General features: G+C 35.0%; 2 protein-coding genes and 1 long non-coding RNA gene across 17 annotated transcripts in view; 1 reads left to right on the top strand and 2 right to left on the bottom strand.

Moving 5' to 3' along the window:
* The window catches only part of Kcnip4 (potassium voltage-gated channel interacting protein 4), a 1050293-nt gene extending 1034705 nt beyond the window's left edge, over positions 1–15588 (top strand). For 5 of the 8 annotated variants that reach the window (XM_078021133.1, XM_078021129.1, XM_078021132.1 and 2 more), the window contains 3 exons: positions 10249–10356; positions 11723–11827; positions 12437–15588. In XM_078021133.1, coding sequence (XP_077877259.1) covers positions 10249–10356; positions 11723–11827; positions 12437–12574 — 351 coding nt within the window. In that variant the 3' untranslated portion in view covers positions 12575–15588. The remainder of the gene's footprint in view (positions 1–10248; positions 10357–11722; positions 11828–12436) is intronic. The other 3 variants (XM_005318924.3, XM_040292586.2, XM_005318925.5) reach the window with 1 other exon arrangement.
* Positions 11971–14146, bottom strand: LOC144366631 (uncharacterized). Its single transcript, XR_013425726.1, has 2 exons — positions 14062–14146; positions 11971–12428 (listed from the first exon to the last, which is right to left on the bottom strand). It is a non-coding gene; the product is annotated as an uncharacterized LOC144366631 (long non-coding RNA).
* A 1451-nt stretch (positions 15589–17039) lies between the features above and the next one.
* Positions 17040–20839, bottom strand: part of Pacrgl (parkin coregulated like) — a 29187-nt gene continuing 25387 nt past the window's right edge. For all 8 annotated transcript variants that reach the window (XM_021722050.3, XM_021722052.3, XM_040292588.2 and 5 more), the window contains 2 exons: positions 20026–20106; positions 17040–17330 (listed from right to left, as the gene is read on the bottom strand). In XM_021722050.3, coding sequence (XP_021577725.1) covers positions 17274–17330; positions 20026–20106 — 138 coding nt within the window. In that variant the 3' untranslated portion in view covers positions 17040–17273. The remainder of the gene's footprint in view (positions 17331–20025; positions 20107–20839) is intronic.

Raw genomic sequence — 20839 nt, 5'->3', positions numbered from 1 at the left:
TCAATGCTTTTGGCTCTGATTTTTTTTTAATTTTTTATCTTCTACTCTTTTGATGTTGATTTATTATTCTTTTTCTAAGGTCTTGAAATATAATGTTAGGTCATTTATCTGGTGACTTTCTATTCTTTTAATGAATGATCTCAATGCAATGTACTTTCCTCTTAGAACTGCCTTCATTGTGTCCCAGAGATTTTCATATGTTGTATTGATATTTTCTTACACTTGTGAATATTTTATTTCACCCTTGATTCACTTCTATTTTTTATTTCATTCTTGATTTCTAATTTTATTCCATTATTATCAGATAAAATGCAAGGTATTATCTCTATTTTTTGTTTTCTATTTACTAAGAGCTGCTCTGTGGCCTAAGGTATGGTATATTTTAGAAAATGATGCATGTGCTGCTGAGAAGAAAGTGTATTCAGTCATTGATGGATGAAATATTCTATACATGTCTGTTAAGTTTAAATTATTCATTGTATTTTTAATTTCCGGAGCTTCTTTATTTAGTTTTTGTTTGGAAGATCTATCCAGTGATGAGAGAAGCATGTTAAAATCATGGAGTATTATTGTGTTGTGGTTTATTTGAAATCCAGAAGGATTTGTTTGGTGTACATAGAGGTTCCTTATTTGGGACATAAATATTTTGATTGTTGTATTTTGTTGATGTATAATTCCCATAAGCAGTATACAATGACTTTATTTCTCCTTTTTATTAACATTGGCTTAAAGTCCACTTTATCTGAATATAGAAACCTATGCTTAGTTATGAAATCCATTCGAATGGTATGTTTTTTCCCATCCTTTTACCTTAAGTCTGTGAATGGCTTTACTTATGAAGTGAGTCTAATAAGATAGCATTTTTTTTTATCCAATCTGCTAGTCTATGTATTTTGATTAATGAGTTTAGGCCCTTTTATTCAATGTAATCATTAAGAAAGGAATTTTATTTTCTGTCATTTTGATTTATTTGGGGTTTTTAATTTGAAATAGTTTCTCTTTTGAGTGACTATTCTTCTATTGTAGTTGCTCCGTTTGTTGGTTTGTATTTTTATTTTTTATTTCTTCTTGAAATATTTTATTGAATATGTTTTATAGAGCAGGCTTTCTAGTTGTGAATTCTTTAAACTTTCTTTTTTTTAGTATGGAATGTTTTTATTTCATCATAAGTTCTAAAGCTTAGTTTTGCTGGGTATAATATTCTTGGTAGGATCCCATTTTGTTTTAGAGCTTGGTATATATTATTCTAAGACCTCCTAGCTTTGAAGGTCAGTTGTGATCTGGATTGGTTTCTCTCTAATTTTTCTCTAGCAGCCTTTAAAATCCTATCCCTATTCTGTATGTTAGTCGTTTTCATAATAATGTGCCTTGGTGTGGGTCTGATGTAATTTTGCATATCTGGGATCCTGTAAGCCTCTTGTATTTGATTTGCCATTTCATTTTTAAGGGTTAAGAAATTTTCTGATATTTCATTGAAAACATTGTGAATTCCTTTCATTTGTTTTTCTAAACCTTCATCTATATTGATCTTAACTTTTTTTTTTTTCATGTTACACCACATATTTTGGAAGTTCCATTCATAGTCTCTTAACATCTTTTATCTAGGGTCATCTTTATTTTCAAGATTATAGAGTTTGTCTTCATTGCTTGAAACTTTTGGTTTTATGTAATGGTGATGCTTTCCATTGAATGTTTAATGTGGTTTGATTCCTTCATTTCTAGAATTTCTGTTTGATATTTTTTTAGAAGCTTCATCTTTTTGTTGAAGTGATGTTTCACTTTCTGTATTTTCTCTCTAATATCGTCCTTACATTGTCCTTTACTTCACAGATTAACCATAAATTTTCTAAACTCCTTCTTTGACATTTCTTCCACTGCAGTGTCAAAGGATTCTGTTATTGAAGTATTTTGCTTTGTTCCCTTGTTGTTTTTTTTTTCATGTTGTTTATGTCTCTTCTCATCTAAGAGTATGGATCTGAGGCAGTAGAGTTTCTATCCTTTGGACTTATAGTGTCCCAAAAAGTTTCTAGTACATCAAATAATACCAACAACCAATGCAAACAATATATAGCAATTCACCAAAGAGTTTCTTCTGTGGCTTCTACAATGTTAATTGTCACAATGAACAGTTATTGCCCACAGTAAATACAGTAAGTTTGCAAAATGTTTTATAATTTAGAATGGTGAACAGGGAGAGAACAGAAGAGCTATAAAATGTGACTATTATGAGGGAGGAGAAATGAAAATATAAGTAAAAAATTAAAGGAAGACTTTAAGAGAAACCAATAGAGTTTTGCTGTTGGTAGAAGAAAAGAGGAAGATAATTAGAAACAGATAAGTGAGAGTAAAGAAAAAAGGAGACATATATTTTAAAAAAAATTTAAAAATAAAAGAATATAAAACAAGGCAAATCTATACTAAAACTGAACCATGGAAGACAACTGACTTCAAAAAATTCTAGAAATGAGTAAAAAGGAGACAAATAATAATATGTATAAGTGCCTCTAAACTATTAAGCTCACAACTAACCAGAGAAAAAAACGTAGGACAAAAAAAAAGTTCTCAATGAAAAGTTAAGGAATTATTTCCATTGGAGTTCAAAAAAATTCATCGCTTCCCTTCTCAGCAGTATTAGGTAGGATGGACTGGAGTGTGATGTCTGTTCCCTCAGAGGGTGTCTCTGAAGAGTAAGAGGAGTTCTAATAGGCAGGGTTTAGGCCTGGGTAGGCTCCAAGTTCTTTGTTGAGTGGTTATTAGTCTGCTCCTCCTGGGCCCAGCGGTTGCCCCCCATACTGGGAGATCTTGGGTTTCACTTGTTTGGTGGAGGAACCAATCCTTTGTCTCCTTTACCACCCATAGACTCAGGTTCAGTCTCCAAACTCAACCACTCCATGCTTATTTTGAATTCCAGGCTGGGTGGTGTCCCTCCTAGCTGGTCCTTCAAAGTGTCAGACTGGAGGAGGAGAGAATAGCAAGGTGGGTTTCCAAGGCCTGTATTCCCCTGTGTAAATCCCTCTCAGTGTCTGACCCCCGCCTGGTTATTTAGGCATTCTCTATTTCATGCAGTGTGGCTTTACCAACCCTGCACTTTAAGCCCAGCTCAGGTTTGCCAGGGATCAGCCCCCACAGCTGCTGGCCCACACAGGGTGGCTGCAAATTGGCTCCTTTCTCTGTCCTCCTGCACCTGAGAGACTTGGCTCCTCTCCCAAAGAGTGGTAATGTATATAGCATGCCTTTCAGGCTGGTCCAGCAGTGTCTTTGATGTCTGATTTTGCCATACCCAAGCATGCCACAAATCTAAATATGTGGGGTCTTTTAATCTCCTTATCCCTTCACTTTGCTCCCAGGGAGACCACTCCAAATAGCACCAGCACAGTAACAATATCATTAGAGATTTTTTCCTTATTTGATTATATCAATTCTCCTGAGTTCTCAGTCCAGAATTACAGTAAAATCCCCTTTTTATTTTTTTTCCACCCAACTTGCTAAGAAGTTGCCTGTCTGCTTCCTTGGTTTCCTGCCACAGAGCAGCCAGAAATGCAATCTTCTCTATTCTGCCATCTTGTGGGGAGACCTCCTAAATCATTTTTTAAATAAAATTTTTACTTTATATCAGTTTTACACTTATAGAGAAATTGTGACTACACCAGAGTGAGTTCACATGCACTTCACATTCAGTTTCTCCTGTGTTTAAATCATAAATTAATAGTATATACTTCTCACAGTTAATGAACCAATATTGACACATTTATATTAATTAAAGTTCATGCTTTATTTTTATTTCCTTAGTTTTTACTTAATGTCCTTTTTATGACCCAGGATACCATTCAGGTTGCATTGCCTTTAGTCCCATGGACACTTCATGGAGTCATAATGCCTCCTAAGGCCCTTCTGGATTGTGATAGTTTTTCAGACTTTCCCTGTTTTTAATGGCCTTGGCAGTGCTGTTCAGGTATTTTATAGAATGTCCTTCAGTTGGGATTTATTTGATGTTTTTTCTTATAATTAATCTGGTGTGATGTGTTTTGGGGAAGAAGACCTCAGAGGTAAAATGCCATCTTATCAAATAATATCAGCAGTACACACTATTAAAATTATTTATGACTGTTGATATTGACCTTGATCATCTGGCTGAAGTACTACTTGTTAAGTTTCCCTACTACTATTACTCTTTTTCCCCTTTTCCGGAACCACACCCTTTAGATGGAAGTTATTATGCACAGCTCACACTTAGAGACTGGAGAATTATGTTCCACTTTTTCTTTTTTCTTTTTCCACTTTTTCAATAGTCAATTATCCAACTAAGTCTTTTTCCTGGGAGACGTTTCCCCTCTTGGATATATATTAATGTATCCAATCATTTATTTATATGAGTATGAGATGATGGATATTTATCATTTTATTCTTTGTGTCATAATCCAGTATGAATTTACTTATTCTGTTGCTTATATTGTTCCAGTTTGGCCTCTGGGAGTTCTTTCTCTTGGCGCCTACATCTGTTTGACATACCTCTGTTAAGGCTGTTATGATTAACTATAGATCTAAAGAGTCTAGAAAAAATTTTGCCTGGCACATAGAAAGTGCTCTATTGATGTTAGTGAGCAATGTTATTGATCCTAGTTAACATCTTTAATATCTGGTCATTCTCAGTGGCTGAGAAATTAATTTCTGAGATTAATTAATATTTCTTTCTCTCAGTCTGTTGTAGTGCTCTTGGACCTGTAACTGTTGGAATTTCTTTTAGCTAATCTGATCTTCCTGTGGTTTTCACACACTGACTCACTTTTTCTTCATTGAAGTTAAAGCCATTTTCCAACTTGTCTATATAGTAATTTAATGGCAAGAGTTATGACTTCCTGGCACTTCCAAATGTTCTATAAATGTTATTAGTAATTGAATTCCAATTACTAAGTCATTATTTCACCTCACCCCACAATTATGTTCTGTAAAGCCAGAAAAAGAGACATAGCATGTATTTATATCATGCTATTTTCTATCATCTCAGCTCATTGCTTCAGTTCTAGTTAAAATGAGAGCATGAGTTTCTGACAGAGGTCTAGATTCAATTTCCATTTCTGCTTGCTCCCTGAGTCTGCCTAGGCTGAACCGCCTGTTTTCTCTGAGGATCTATCAATAAACTAAAGACCACAATGCACATTCACAATGGTTATATGGGGTGGCTGACATAAACTAATGCATGGGAACTGCCTAGCACAAGTTTCCACACATATCAACAAATTGTATTCATTATTACTATTAAAGTTCAGTGGTGCTGGGCTTCTCACCTACTAATTCCACTTCTTTCCTAAGAAAGTCAGTCAAAAATGACAGGAAATAGAGAAGAATGTTTAGTGCAGTGTCATTTATAGTAAAGAAAATTTGAAATTTAGGTATTCAGCAATTAAAATAATTGTGAAATAAATTGTGATATATCCATATAACCAAGCAATGTTGCAAATTTCAAATTGCAGCTATTAGTAGAAACTAAAATTTGGGATTAGTTTAAAACACTTAAAAAATAATAGAAGAAAAATTAAAAGGGAATATCTGAGTAATAACTTTAGTTTCTGGTGTATTATTGTGTTTATATGCATGTGCACACATGTAGGGGTGTGGTATGTGTGTGTGTGTGGGGGGGTTCTAGTTCAAAATTCTTATAATTGCATTATTAGATTAAACCATGTAAAATATTCAAATACAAGCAACTTCACGTGGTTCATCCTAAGATAAGGTTCTTCAAATAATGTCATAATGAATTTTTAATTGTGTAGTAAAAGCTTGTAATGTTAAGTAAAAAATATGGAACTCTCTCTATATATCATAATTATTTTATATGTATACATTACTATTACATGTTATTTATATATGTGACATTTACTGTAAATATATGCTTAGATATACATGAGAAAGACAAAATGGAAATGTTAAATGCAAATAGGTATTGGGATTGTATGTGAGTAAATGCTTCTCCAGTACAGTTTTCTTTATAAGATCAAGTATTATATTTTTATACATGTTTATTTTTTATTTGCATTTATGAATATTATTTTTAAATTCATCAATTTTTAAAAAGCCACCAGTGATATTAAATCTGAGAACTTCCTTCTAGTTTAACTGAGTGTTACTATAATCATCTAACAAGACAATATCTAAGTAGACATTATTGTATTTCAATAAGTATAAGGAAATTAACTCTTTTATGTGGTAAAGTTAAGCCACAAATCTTGTAAGTATATTTCCTGGTTTTTTTTAGACATGTTGATATATTTTTTAGTGTCAAGTAAATGCAAACTTTAGGTAATAAATACCTGAAATTTTATCTTTCAAATATTTTCAATAGTAACTCAACCACTATGGAAGTTTGACCTATTCAGAGAGGTCATGCTAGGGAAAATAAACAACCTTAAATTGCTTTGTGAAACTATGAAAGCAAGCATAAAATAAGAAATGTACTGAACACATGAATGAACACTCTTCAGAGTCTCACTGCCTAACTAGTTAACCCTTTTAACCTTTGGCGAGTGACTAAGAGTGTTCTCATGTGCACTTTGTTGCAACTGTCCCCAAATGCATCATTCTCAGCCATGGTGGGCTTTGATTGACAAGTGGAGATTCAGGAGACATTCTGTAAAGCCTTAGCAGACACATGAAGGTCAATGCTAGACAAGAGCAGTTTGTTATAAAAATCAGACCTCTATACCTTTTTCTCCTTTTGCCTTATAAGAGAATGGAAACTAGAATTCAGTATAGTTCTCTCACTGCCTTATCATTTGAATACATGAAGGAACAGATACAACCTTCTTACACAGATAAAAGTAAACGTGCACAGTTTTTTTGAAGAGTTTTTTGTTGTTGTCATTTTGAGTTTGCCACTTCCTCCCTGAGACATTTCAATCCCCATTCAGAAAAGCACAGAACAAAACTCTGATAAGACAAATCCTGGTTTTTGTTTTCAACAAAGGTATTCATTCATTCCTCTTTTTAGATAACTATGTAGGGACTTGGGGTGAAGCTTAGTGGTAGTGTGCTTGCCATACACATGTGAGGCCCTGGGTTCAATCCCCAGAACCACCAAAACAACAATGACAACAACAACAACAACAAAATACAAAAACACCTGGACTGGAATAACTGCATCATTGATATCATTATGTGAGATCAAAGGAGGGGTTCTCAAAGATCATAGTGATCCTTTAAGAAGTTTCAGGGTTTGTAGTATTTAAGAGGAAGGTGTGAGTTGGATGTCAGAATGGGAATCAGCTTACTTTTGTTCACAAATATTAGAAAATCATATACCAACTGACAAAAGTATTGTAACAATGTTATTGGCTCACAGGAAGGATAAATCAAAGATAGGGCTGGCTGTATCCTCAGGGTGAGCCCCTGTATAGTTGCAAGAAGATTATCTACAGTCTTTGGTCTCCATGATTAATTGCTCCTGAAGCACAAGAAAGGAAAAAACTTCTGTGTCCTCTTAGTCCTAGCAGGACTCCAAAAGTTCTGAGAATTGCTTTAACTTGGACTAGGTTCAATCATGTACCAACCACAATTCTAATTATCTTACCCAAATAGATGAAGTGAGTTTCCGGGTTTTGCCTAGGTCATGTTCTGTCACTAGAGCCAGGGATGGCATGAGCCTCCACAGAGCTGATGGAGCACCTGTAAGGATGAGAGGCCTGCTAGGTAGGCGAACATTAGAAGATTACACCTATGCTAAAAAGGCTATCCTTTTTTTTTTTTTTTGGACTAGGAATTGAAGCCAGGGGCAATGTGTCACTGAGCTCCATCCTCAACACTTTTTAATTTTTTTTTTTTAATTTTAAGACAGGGACTTGCTAAGTTGTTTAGGACCTCTTTAAGTTCTGAGGCTGGCCTCAAACTTGTGATCCTCTTGCTTCAGCCTCCCTATTCACGTGTATTAAATGCATGTGGCCTCACACCCAGCTTAAAAGAACTATCTTTAAATTTCTCACTGTGACTCCCATGTGTTTTGTTTGGTTGTGAAGCCAATGCCACCAATGAATCCTATAAGCCAATGGTTCTAAACTGTGTTCCCTAGACCAGCAGAATAGGCAACCTCTTGGAACTTGTTTGACATGTAAATTCATGGGCACAGCCCCAACCTGGTGAATCAGAATCTCTGGATGTGGAAGCCCAGCCAGCTGTGTGGTAGCAAGCCCTCGACTCTTCTGCATGCTAAATTTTGAGAGCCATTGCATTAAGCATGTTTTCAAAGACCTTGTATCCTGCTCTCCATTTCAACTAATGACATGTAACTATTGCTTCATGATTTAAAGAAATGTATGATTTTACACTGAGCTGAGGACCTCTTCTAGCACTTCAAAGTCATATATTCACCTTTTAATAATGCTATTTTCCTATGCTCTGCAAGGATTATGGTACAACTTCTTAAAAAGCCAAAGCTTACAGTTGTACAAGTTGTATAGTGCAGAACTCAAGGGGTGTCATTGTTTCTTAGTTACGGTATATTAAATATTTCATTTCCAGGAGAAAGAAAATATTTTGAGGAAGGTCCACGGCATTAACTTTACATCATTGCAATCAAAATACCTGTAAAGTAAAACTTAGTGGAGAGAAAGTTTATTTTGGCTTAAGGTTTCAAAATTTAGTCCATGGTCAGCCAACTCCATGTTCTGGGCCTAAGGATATGCAGAACATAGTGGTGGAAGGCTGTGGTGGATGGAAGTTTCTCTGTTCCTGGTGAACAGGAAGCAGAGAGCAAGGGGAAGGGGTTGCAGGGAAGGTGAACCCTTCCAGGGCATGCCCCCAGTGACCCACCTACTCAAGTAATACTTCACCCGCCTACAGTTACCACCCAGTCACTCCACTCAAACTAGAATGGACAGATTAGGTTATTATAACAATCATTTCACTTCTGAATATTCCTGCATTAACACAGGAGCTATGGGGGTTACCTCATATCCAAACCATAACATCCTACCTTCCTTTAATTTGTATAAATCACCTCCTTATCTAGCAGCAGAACTTTCTTTCTCCTCAACCTTTGCTTTTTACCTTTGCTATATGCCCTCCATTCCCAAGCAGTTGATGCCCACACAAAACTATAATATGGAAATTCACTCATCTTCTCCCCTGTGAAGCAGATACTGGCATCTGTGCCATGTTCCCCTTCAACCTCCTGTGCCAGTTAAGGGAAAGAGCCTCCTTCTTTCACTCCATCCACTTGCATTCTGGAGCCCTCCCACCTATTCAGACTGTCAGTCCATTTCTTACTCTTATTTTTAAGGTTCTTCCTATAAGTAATCAATATGCTCATTATTAGAAACCATTCTTGTCTCCCTCTTCTCCATTGAAACTTTTCCCATTAGTCCGTGGTGACCTCTGTGGTCACCTCTGGTCCAGGGAACACTGTTCTGTCCTCAGCAGCAGCCTGGATCAAGACGAACAGTCCCTTATAGGAAAAACCCTCTTTCTCCTTTATCAACTGCTTTTTAAGATGCTTTTCCAGTTTCTCTTCTTTTCCCTGTTTATAAAATATTAAGAATTTTTTGTGGCCTTCCTTGAATCCTCTTTTCCTCTCACCCTACATTCTATCCTGAATGAAGACAGGAGTAGAATAAGCATATTGTCCAGGTTGTCTGGCTTCCAGCCCAAGCTCTTAGCCACTGCCCACATGTGATAACTTGATTTCTAGTTAACGAGTCTGATCAGTCTGCTGCTTATGGAAATACCACATTTATTGTTAGTGGCTATCTTTTACTGGAAGTATATTATGTGCATGCTTGTATTTTGAAAAAGAGGATCTTGCTGGGCGGAGTGGTACATGCCTGTAATCTCAGCAGCTAGGGAGGCTTAGACAGGAGGATTGTGAATTCAAAGCCAGCCTCAGCAAGGGCAAGGTACCAAGCAACTCAGTGAGATGCTGTCTCTAAATAAAATACAAAATAGAGCTGGGGATGTGGTTCAGTGGTTGAGTATCTCTGAGTTCGACCCCCAGCACCCCCTAAAAATAAAATAAAAACAGAATCTTTCTGGTAAAGTATATTCACTTGTAGTAGAAAGCCAATATCACACTCAAGTTTCCTTATGAGAATGCTAAGAATTGGGAGAGCTTTATTCCTGCAAAGATCTACAAGAGACAAATAAAAACACTTCAGTCATTTTGCTAAATAGATTGTTCAAAATCCAGAGGGTTGTTAACTTTGCATCCATTATTTGAGAGACAACTTTATCAGAGTTCTAAATTGTATTTTTGTTTCTTTTTAGGATTTCATCAAAGGTCTTTCCATTTTACTCCGAGGGACAGTACAGGAAAAACTCAACTGGGCATTTAATTTGTATGACATAAATAAAGATGGCTACATCACTAAAGAGGTAAGAGAAATGTCACCAACACAGCTCTCCTCTGGACCATTTTCATTTCTTCAAAATGTTGAACAATTGCAATTATTAATTTAAATTTTTTTCAGGAAATCCAACGTATGTGGTGATAGAAGAGAGACATATTCTAATTAAAAAATTTTAAATGGGTAGGACTAGTTTAGGATCAATCTCCAAAGAAAATATATAAGATTATAACTTTATTTCCTACAGGCAGTTATTATTGTAGTTGTTACTATCTTTTGGTACAAGGGATTAAACCCAATGGCTAATTAATCACTGAGCCACAACTGTAGTAGCCCTTTTTATTTTTTGAGACAGAGCCTCACTAAGTTGCTTAGAGTCTCACTAAGTTGCTGAGTCTGGCTCTTAATTTGAGATCCTCCTGGCTCACCCTCCTGAGCTGCTGGGATTATAGGCATGTGCCACCATGCCGAGATACTATAGGCATTTTTAATACATACTGGGAATTGAATAAATACTGTGCTCAGAATCAGATGGGAAGAGATGTGTCCAAACCATGGGAGAATACTTGGCCAGTAACCATTTTCTTCTTATAAAACATGACCCATATGGAAACAATTTTGCAATCATATGGATTGTACTCTGACTTGTTTTTAATTAGAATAAACTGATGCAATGGTGGATTCTCCAAGCATACTTCCAGGCAGGCTATTCATAGAAGACTCCCAGATCTAATGGTGTTTAAAGGACATAATGCCTGAATCCTGGGTATTCTCAGTTGCAATGAACATTATGTGGCTGCATCACAACAGTATGCTGATTTTACATCCTTTGGCTGTATACCAAGGAGTGGGATAACTAGGTCAAATGGTGGTTCCATTCCATGTTTCCTGAGGAATCTCCATACTGCTTTCCATAGTGGTTGCACCTATTTGCAGTCCCACCAGCAATGTATGAGTGTACCTTTTCCCCCACATCCTCGCCAACATTTATTGTTACTTGTATTCCTGATAAACTGCCATTCTGATTGGCCTGAGATGAAATCTCCAAGTAGTTTTAATTTGCATTTCTCTAATTGCTAGAGATGTTGAATATTTTTTCATATATTTGTTGATCATATTTACTCTTCTGTGAAGTGTCTGTTTGGTTCCTATGCCCATTTATTGGTTGAAATCTGATTCATTTTGCAACTAAATCAAAATTGATTCTTACACTCTGATTCTGCTGCAAAAGGCAAAAAGCTGTTTGTTGGTTTTGCCTTTGGAACAACAAGAAGGCCTCTCATGAAGAATAAAAGAAGAATTTTAAAAATTTGAAACATTTTTGGAAAAAAATCTGTCAGTTTTTTACATTCTTTATACTTTGTGTACAGACTTGTGTGGCTTTTTTTTTCCAGGAAATGCTTGATATAATGAAAGCAATATATGATATGATGGGTAAATGCACATATCCTGTCCTCAAAGAAGATGCTCCCAGACAACATGTTGAGACATTTTTCCAGGTAGGAATAAAAACAGAAGTCAGGGAGGGAGGGAAACTAGGAGAAAATTTCCTGATATTTGCAAGCCACCATGATGATTCAAAAGAAGGCAAAGGAAGACAAGTTTTACTGAAAGTGACAGAACAATAGAAAACTTAACCATCTTGCAAATTTAATAATTTGAGTTTATTGTAACCCTGATAATTCATTGAACATTTATGATATCACTAAGCAATTCTCAAGTTTCACAAGTTTTCACTTATTTCCATTCAGTTTTCACAAGAATGTATGAAGTTATAAACCCTCATTTGTCCATTTTACAGACAAGAAAACCATGGCTCTAAAAGTAGAGCAAATTGTCTGAGCTGTCATGTTCAGAAAACAGGAATTTTTACCTAGGGCAGAGTGACTCTAGATCCTCACATTGTACTAAAAAAAGAGCACAGCATGCAAGGATTTGGGCATATGATTTGTATCCTAAGAAACCTCAAGTTCCTGCTACGATGAAATTCTTCCACATAAAACAAGCAGATGGGCTTTCTTTTTATCCACTTTGGCCATTGGATTCTGGTGTAAGGGTAGCATAAAATAAGTGCGCATAAAATGTTTTCTTCTTTTCTACCTGAATAGAAAATGGACAAAAATAAAGATGGTGTCGTTACCATAGATGAATTCATCGAAAGTTGCCAAAAAGTAAGTACTGACAGGAAAAGAACTGCCCCTTTTGTTTCCGTAACAGGTAAGCAACATGAACTGAGAAAAATATAAAGATCAAATGTCTTAACTCAGCACTCCTACAATGTATGAGAAAGAACTACTACTCTGAAAACAAGTGTCAATTTATACATTCATTCAATCAGCATTACATAATGCCTCCTTGAGTTAGGATAAGTACAAAGCCCTAGAGATACAAAAATTATATAAGGACTGTGTTTTGGTTCACCAAATCCTTAGTGAATATTCACTATTGACAATAAAACCTAAGCAACTTGAATGGCTCTTCTCCTGGACTTATATGTATATATCTATCATATCTCCATAGAATTAGAGCTTCAATATAGTCACATATGTATCACAAGTCAAGCTTATAACCTATTTCTAAAAGACACATTATTGCTGTGGTATATGTAAGCAAGAAATGGCTTTTTAACTCAACCCAGTAAAGGTCTTCAGTCACAAAAGAATGCAGAATAGAAAGTTTCTCAAAGGATAAATCTGTACATCTGGGAAATCCAGTGTTAGCTCACTAGAATTATTGCACTTGATGTGTAGGTAGAACCACAATTAAGGATTTTTAAAGTAATCATGGAAATAAATTTTTTTATGCTTTAGGTTATTTTCCCTTACTTTTTATTGTTCTTTATCTTGCCTGATGCATGCCTGTTTCTTAGATCATATTTCAAAGTAATGGTCTTTCAAAATAATTAACATGGTAACATTATCCTGTCTAATGGTGGTGTCATTACTTGGTTTCAAGCCATTATTGGTTCAGCCACCATTTACCATGACTATAAACAGCTCGCAAAGAATATTCACAAAATTGACAAGAGCTTCAAAAAAGTCCAGTCTGTCCTCATAGCTCATTTCTAAGGAATATGGTAAACTTAACACAGCCATGTGCAAGGGTTTCTCCTAACCAATCCTTTCTCTGATTTGAGGCTATTCATTTTTTCATTTAATTTTATTTATTTTGTGGGGCATAATTAATTTTTTTTTTTACTGCAGTTTTATAGTTATACATAGTAGTTGGGTTGTCCCAACAAACTCATTTCATTTTTAGAGGCTCCTAAAGGCCACACAGATTTAGCCACAACTGGAAGACACAGAAACAGAAGCACAATTACTGCAAATATTCATTCTTCTTAATCCACCATCCAGATTCCCATACCCCAAACATCAATCCTGAGGAAGCTGGGGCATAACTCACACACATAGTTTCTTTGCGTCTGTATAAATCTCTGAGATTTGGCTTATGATCTACCTGAAATGTCAAAATTCTCATTTGCTCACTTTGAATTACCAGTGCCTCCTGGTTTCCATTTTGGCATTATCACTTGAGAAATATTCTCTATTAACATCAAGATTTAAATGAAGCATCTGAGCCTGGTACACTCAAGAATACATTAAACAGACTCTCCTGGGAATCATGTGGAAAGTGGATAAAGAGTCATTTACATCTGCAAACAGTATGTTAGCTTTGGCATAGGAAGTTGGTGGGAGGAGGCAATACTTAAAAGGCACAACAGATAACTTACCATGGCAGATATGCTGAATTTAATCCCTCTGTTTCTCCCTTACAGGATGAAAACATAATGCGCTCCATGCAGCTCTTTGAAAATGTGATATAACTTGTCAAATAGATCCTCAAACAGATAAATGTGAACTACCCTACCACACTTAAGTTGGAGCTACCACTTTTAGCATAGATTGCTCAGCTTTACACTGAGGCATATTATGCAAACAAGCTTTGTTTTAATATAAAACAATCCCCTGAAGATCTGATTTTTTCCATTATAAATTTGCATCCTTTTCATAATGTCACCGAGTCCATGAGATGTTCTAACTCATTTCAAACTCTATGAATATTCAAAAGTAATAGAATTTGGCATATAGTTTTGATTCTTTAGCCATGGGATTATTGAGGCTTTCACATATCAGTGATTTTAAAATACCAGTGTTTTTGCTACACATTTGTATGTATTCAGTCCTAGGATTTTAAATGGTTTTCTAAAATATCTGCATCGGCATTTAATTTCCAAATTTAATTTCACTTAATTCCATTTATATAACATTAACAAGATTACTACCAAAACTAAAAAAACATAGTCCCAATCTCTATGTATCTCCCACCTTCTGTTAAAGACATTAATTTACTGGCATTTTTTATAACATCTAACAAGTTAGTTTATTATCAGATATCAGCATATGCCTAATAAAACTTATTTTAATAAGCATTTCAAGAAGCATTTCTTAATTTTCCATAATGCATATTACAGCCAAGGCCATATATATATATATATATAATATATATATATATATATATGAAATTTTGGATTTGTTCAATCTTACAGGTGGTTCATTTTCTATTGTGTCATTATGTGAAGTTCAAGAAGGTATGAAACTAAGGATGTTTACAGACATATGCAAAGGGTCAGGATATCTGTCCTCCAATACATAGTAATGCTTAATAACAAGCAATCCATAACAGCATTAAAGGCCGATTCATCTCCTTTCATCTGACTTCCTCACAGCATGTTTATATTATAAGCCATTCAGGGACAAAGAAACCTTGACGACCCCAAAGCTATTAGGAACAAACAGCAAGCAGAATTCACTTTGAAAGCACCAATGATTCTATCATATTGAGAACTAATTTCAAGATTTCATAGAAAATAAATATAAATGCTGAATAACTCATTTGGATTGTACTATGATTTAGCTTATCATAAAACTCCAACAATTCAGATTCTTAAGTCAAAACTGTAAAAATTGCCAAATTACCATAGATGAACATATCTTCCCTGTTTTGTAGAATATCACAAAGACCAAGAGGCTATAAGAGGAGGAAATTTGCAACTGTCTTTGCAACAATAAATCAGGTTATCTATTCTGGTGTAGAGATAGGATGTTGAAAGCTGCCCTGCTATCACCAGTGTAGAAATTAAGAGTAGTACAATACATGTACACTGAAATTTGCCATCGCGTGTTTGTGTAAACTCAATGTGCACATTTTGTATTTCAAAAATGAAAAATAAAAGCAAAATAAAGTGTTTATAACTCTACTGTCTGTTATAAGTCTTTATTCTAACATTATTTTTAAATGATGTTTTTTATCTAGTACAATCGTACAGCATTGTCTAAATTACATATCTTTGGTTGGTGTTGAACACGAAGAAGAAAAATCAAAGCAAGACCAGTGGGCAGGCAGCTGTGAGACTATATAAAAAAGGCACTACATCCAGGAGTGGTGGGGCATTCCTGTAATCCCAGCAGTTTGGGAAACTGAGGTAAGAGGATCCTAAGTTCAAGGCCAGCCCCAACAACCTAGGAAGGCCATAATCAACTCAGTGAGCCCCTGCCTCTAAATAAAATACAAAAAAAGGATGGGGATAGGGCTCGGTGGATTCAATTCCCAGTACCAATCAATCAATAAATAAAATGAAGTGGGCACTGTAAAGAGGTTAATCCAGGTGTTTGAGGGACAGAATAGGAAAGGGCATTCTTAGATGCTTCTGAGATTTAAGATATTTGCTTCCATGTAAAGTAGTGATTTCACATCTCCATTCTTTGTAAGTATCATTCTGGTTTTGGATTTAGTATAGATACTCAAGTTCATTATAGCCTCTCTTCTTGTCAGTAAGATAGGTCTTATTCTTGTTTTCTATTTCTCTTCCTCTATGTCTTCCTTTTCCAGAATGATCTAGAGCCAGCTATGACATCAAAAATTCTGAACTATATATGTACACTTTATCTTTTTTGTTTATTCTGGTACCAGGGATTGAACCCAATAGTGCTCAAACACTGAGCCACATCCCCAGCCTTATTTATATTTTTTTCTTTTGAGACAGGGTCTCACTAAGTTGGTTAGGGCCTTACTCATTGATAAATCTGGCTTTGAACTTGGAACCCTCCTGGCTCATCTCCTGAGCTGCTGGGATGATAGGCATGCAATAAGTTATATCTTAAAATTTCTTATAAAATGCTAAGTTAACTATTAAACATAAGCAAGCACAACAAAGTCACTGAATAATATAAGTTTTAAGATTTTAATTTCTGAATATCTGTATATATTCATAAATATTTTCAGGCTATGAAATGCAAAAATAACATTTACTTAAATACAATTAACACCTGAAGTTTAGATAGTTTTAACAAGTTGTAATAAACAACAAACCTGCAGTAGAATGTACACACTTAAAAAATTTCTTAAAACTAGAATACTCTGGAAAGTAATTTTTCCAAGCATTCTACATAATAAAATACATATTTATTTACAAATAAAAAATAGTGCATTCACAAGGATTAATCCAATATTTGAAATTTCTATAGCTTGATATATATAAAAACTAAGAAATGGCAAAAAAAAAACCCTATAAACATAAACATACAGCTACAAATGACTGCAAGTGTTACAAATTTAAAAAGCACTAGAAAATAAATACAAACACACCTGATCTTATAAACTCAATGGTTCTTCACACAAATGATAAAAAGACAAAGAAAAACCACAAAGTTATACTATTACAAAAGTTCCTTTAATAACCTTCCATTATTAGCCATTCCTTTTTGTTGATGAGTAACCTTCACTATGATTCGGCAGGTACATATACTTATCTTAACCTAGTAAACAATGACCGGTGGTTGTGATTTACAAAAGAATGAACTGAATTGAACAAGGTTTCCTGGGTATCCATGGTCAGTGTATGAGACCTGTCAGCAGGAAGATGACTTCTCTTGCCTCCCTTATTCAAGAGCATATCGAGCAGTATGTTGGAATTTTGGATTTGATGATTATAAGGCTTCCCTGCCAACAGAAAAATAGTGCAATATCATTATGCCATGAAGACTAACATGTAAAACTACGCTAACAGGCATCAGCATGTGCAGAAGTGTGCCTAAGAAGTATCCAAAACAAAATGGGTAAGAACAAAATAATGGAATGAAAAGTAGACCTTTTCTTTTCTGAGTTAAATAAAATATAGATTGTTTCTTCCTTTTTTAAAAACTATCTGGAGAAGCAGTTAGGAATCAGACCAGTATTCAAATTCAGCTTCTCTCAGTTATTTCATTGTCAAACCTGGGCTCTGCACCTCAGTTTCTTGATCTTGATTAACAACAAACTCTACCTCTAAGGATTGTTAATAAAGATTAGGTGAGTTTGATGCCTAAAAGTACACAGAAGAGTACCTATCATGAAGTAAGCTCTTATATAATCAATAAAGAAAGATCAGGGTATGTTTAAGTGTATGGCTTTCCTACAATAAATAAGCATGTAACTAAGAAAATTAAATTAGGCTAGGAATGAAATCATCACAATTTAAGGCAGGTAGCAAAAATATTATTTACAAGAAGTAACTCATTGTCTGTAACATGTTTTATTTATTTCTCCAGAAGGTGGATCTTCACATCATTATAATATACAGAGACCCTAAGAAAAGTGAAACTGCAATAGAGAAGAATCTTTTTAAAAAGACTAATTTTTGACATTTAAAGAAACTTAATAAGTTTTGAAATTCTTAGAGGAGAAACATGATTCATTAAGTTCATGAAGAACTGCAAAGTATCAAAGGGAAGCACGATACTAATGAAGCAAAGAGAAAGTCCTTGATACGCAATTTCAGTAGAAATTTTTCTATTGCAATTACATGAATTATTACTAAAGTTTTACATAGGACATAAGGACAGTATAAGATATCTGAAGAAAATAAACAATACCTTAGAGCCCTTATAACTACAAAATCTCTCTTTAAAAAAAAAAATCTGTCTTAATATCATTCAAAGCAAATGAGATTATGTGGCAATAAAAAAGAATTACTCTCTCTAGGACCCTGGGATTGGTCAAGCACATCCTCTGTATTCCAGATATCAATCTATCTGTGCTGTTTTAAAATCTCTTTACATGCTAATAGCCCCACACCAAACACACACACACACACACACACATACACACTTTTTACTGTCCGAATCTGCACAGGTCCACAGAACATGAAAAAGCGTTTAGGGAGAATTTCATATTAAAAAGCTGACATCTGGGGGCTGGGGCTGGGGCTCAGCGGTAGAGCGCTCGCCTGGCATGCGTGCGGCCCGGGTTCGATCCTCAGCACCACATACCAACAAAGATGTTGTGTCCGCCGAGAACTAAAAAATAAATATTAAAATTCTCTCTCTCTCTTAAAAAAAAAAATAGAAAAGGTGTGCTGGGGGCTGGGGCTCAGCAGTAGAGCACTCACCTAGCATGTGCAGGGCCCTGGGTTCGATCCTCAGCACCACATAAAAATAAATAAATGTGTTGTGTTCCAACTACAATTAAAACAACTTTTTAAAAAAAAAAAAAAAGCTGACATCTGTATGTAGCATCTATTTACTTCCATTTCACAGGGGAGAAAGGATAAATACATTTTGAATTTAAATTCTTGGTACAGAGAATTGTGAGTATTTCACTTCTGCTAAGAGTCACTGGATTGATTAATGGCTAGTTCTCAACAAGATGTGTGAATACTAATCCTCTGCCTAGGTCTTAAATCACGACAGAAATTTATTATCTAGTAGGCTTAGGGAATTACTGGCTCTTCATAAACTTTATCAAGGCATTCATTATGAGAAGAATACAATCAATTAAAAAAGTCATTGGAATTAGGTAATTTAGGCAAAGTTTAAACTAAATTGTTCACCATTTTACAATTTTTATGTCTTACAAATTTTCTTACAATTAATTCCTTTACAAAGTACCTAAAATGAAACAGTTATTCATTGTTGTGATTATATTATTAAAAATCTGATAAACGTAAACTCCAAAACAAGACTGTTGTATGAAAATATTTTTCTAAAACTAAATTATGTGAACACGTCTTTCAAATGATGAAAATACAATTAACCTAGTTATTTGACACCAAATAGTAACAAAATACCTTGAAAAGTTAGAATAATCAATTGAACTATTCAAAATGTGTGTGTGTGTGTGCATCTGTGAAACTCAATTGCCCAGTCATTTAGAAGTGTCATTTCAATCCTTATGATAGATTCTTAAATTCTAAGGCAGAAAAGATGGCAAATTAAAAGGAAAAAAAGAGAGCTGGGAGTGTTGCTCAATGGGAAAGTACCAGCTCAGCATGTACAAAGCCCTGAGGTCAATACCCAGCACCAAATAAATAAAAGTGGAGGGGGGAAAAACTCTGTCTTCCATGAGCTCTGTAAATGAGATATTTTTTTCCTCTGAGTTTTTCAATGGTCAAAACAAAACATTTTAAATATTTTAAAGGAAGAAGCTAAAGCTACAACTCATGATGTTCGTTGGTGAGCACAGTGAAAAGTAAATAGCTGCTGGGTTACCAAGAAACTGTGACCTGAGTCCCAGAAACTGTGAGCTCTAAAATGAAAATATTATCTTCACATGTTTACTTATAGCTGAAATGAGATAATAGATTTTAATAAATAATTTTATTATAGAATTAAAAGTTAAAACCAAACCAAAAACATGACTTAATAAATATTTTACTTACACCTCCACCATGATGCTCTAGCTTCTGTAATGCACTTGTGATTGGCTCTTTGAATTTCTTGTCCATTAGTCTCTTGGAAAGCTTTTGAAGACCATGGGTGAAGGTGGGGAGATGATGCAGAGGTTGAAATGATTTGAAAAAGTAACAGTTCAGTCATAGACATAAATAAAACTTAATAAACATCCCATAATTTGAGATTTCAAGGTTTCTTTTAAGAAACATCTCATTAAAATTTATATAAAATAGACATCATTTTTAAGGCCCGGGCCATATAAAGTTGGCTTCTGGTCCTTCCTTCTCTCAGGAATAAAAAGTAACCCAATGGAAATACTTCACACCATTGAACATTGAATAAAAGGGCCTGTCAGCCAAGCCAATCATCAAAGATTAGGCAGGATTAGAAGACACTATCAGAAAGACAAAAAAACAAAACAAAACAAAAAACAAGAGAAGGGCAACTTGAAAGAAAGAGATTCACAGTCACTTTCTTTAGATTGTGCAGTAGTCCCCCCATCTTCTTGGATTTTTTGTTTTGTTTTATTTTGTTTTTGTTAGAGAGGGAATGGCTAAGTTGCTTAGGGCCTTGCTATGTTGCTAAGACTGGTCTTGAATTTGGGATCCTTCTGCATTAGCTCCCAAGTTGCTGGGATTACAGCCATGTGTCACTGAACCTGGCCCCCATCCTCTTTGTGGATATTCCCAGCCAGGACTTCCTACTGGTGTAATAATTGATTAACCTTACCTAAAAAAAATTTGGTCCTTTTTCCTACCTCCTGGATGGTAACCTCTAAGCTTTTAGAATGTCCTGCCACAC

Source organism: Ictidomys tridecemlineatus, chromosome 9 (genome assembly GCF_052094955.1).
Source record: "Ictidomys tridecemlineatus isolate mIctTri1 chromosome 9, mIctTri1.hap1, whole genome shotgun sequence".
NCBI lineage: Eukaryota > Metazoa > Chordata > Mammalia > Rodentia > Sciuridae > Ictidomys > Ictidomys tridecemlineatus.
The sequence above is the reverse complement of the archived record's forward strand: the minus strand, read 5'-3'. Positions and strand labels throughout refer to the sequence as shown.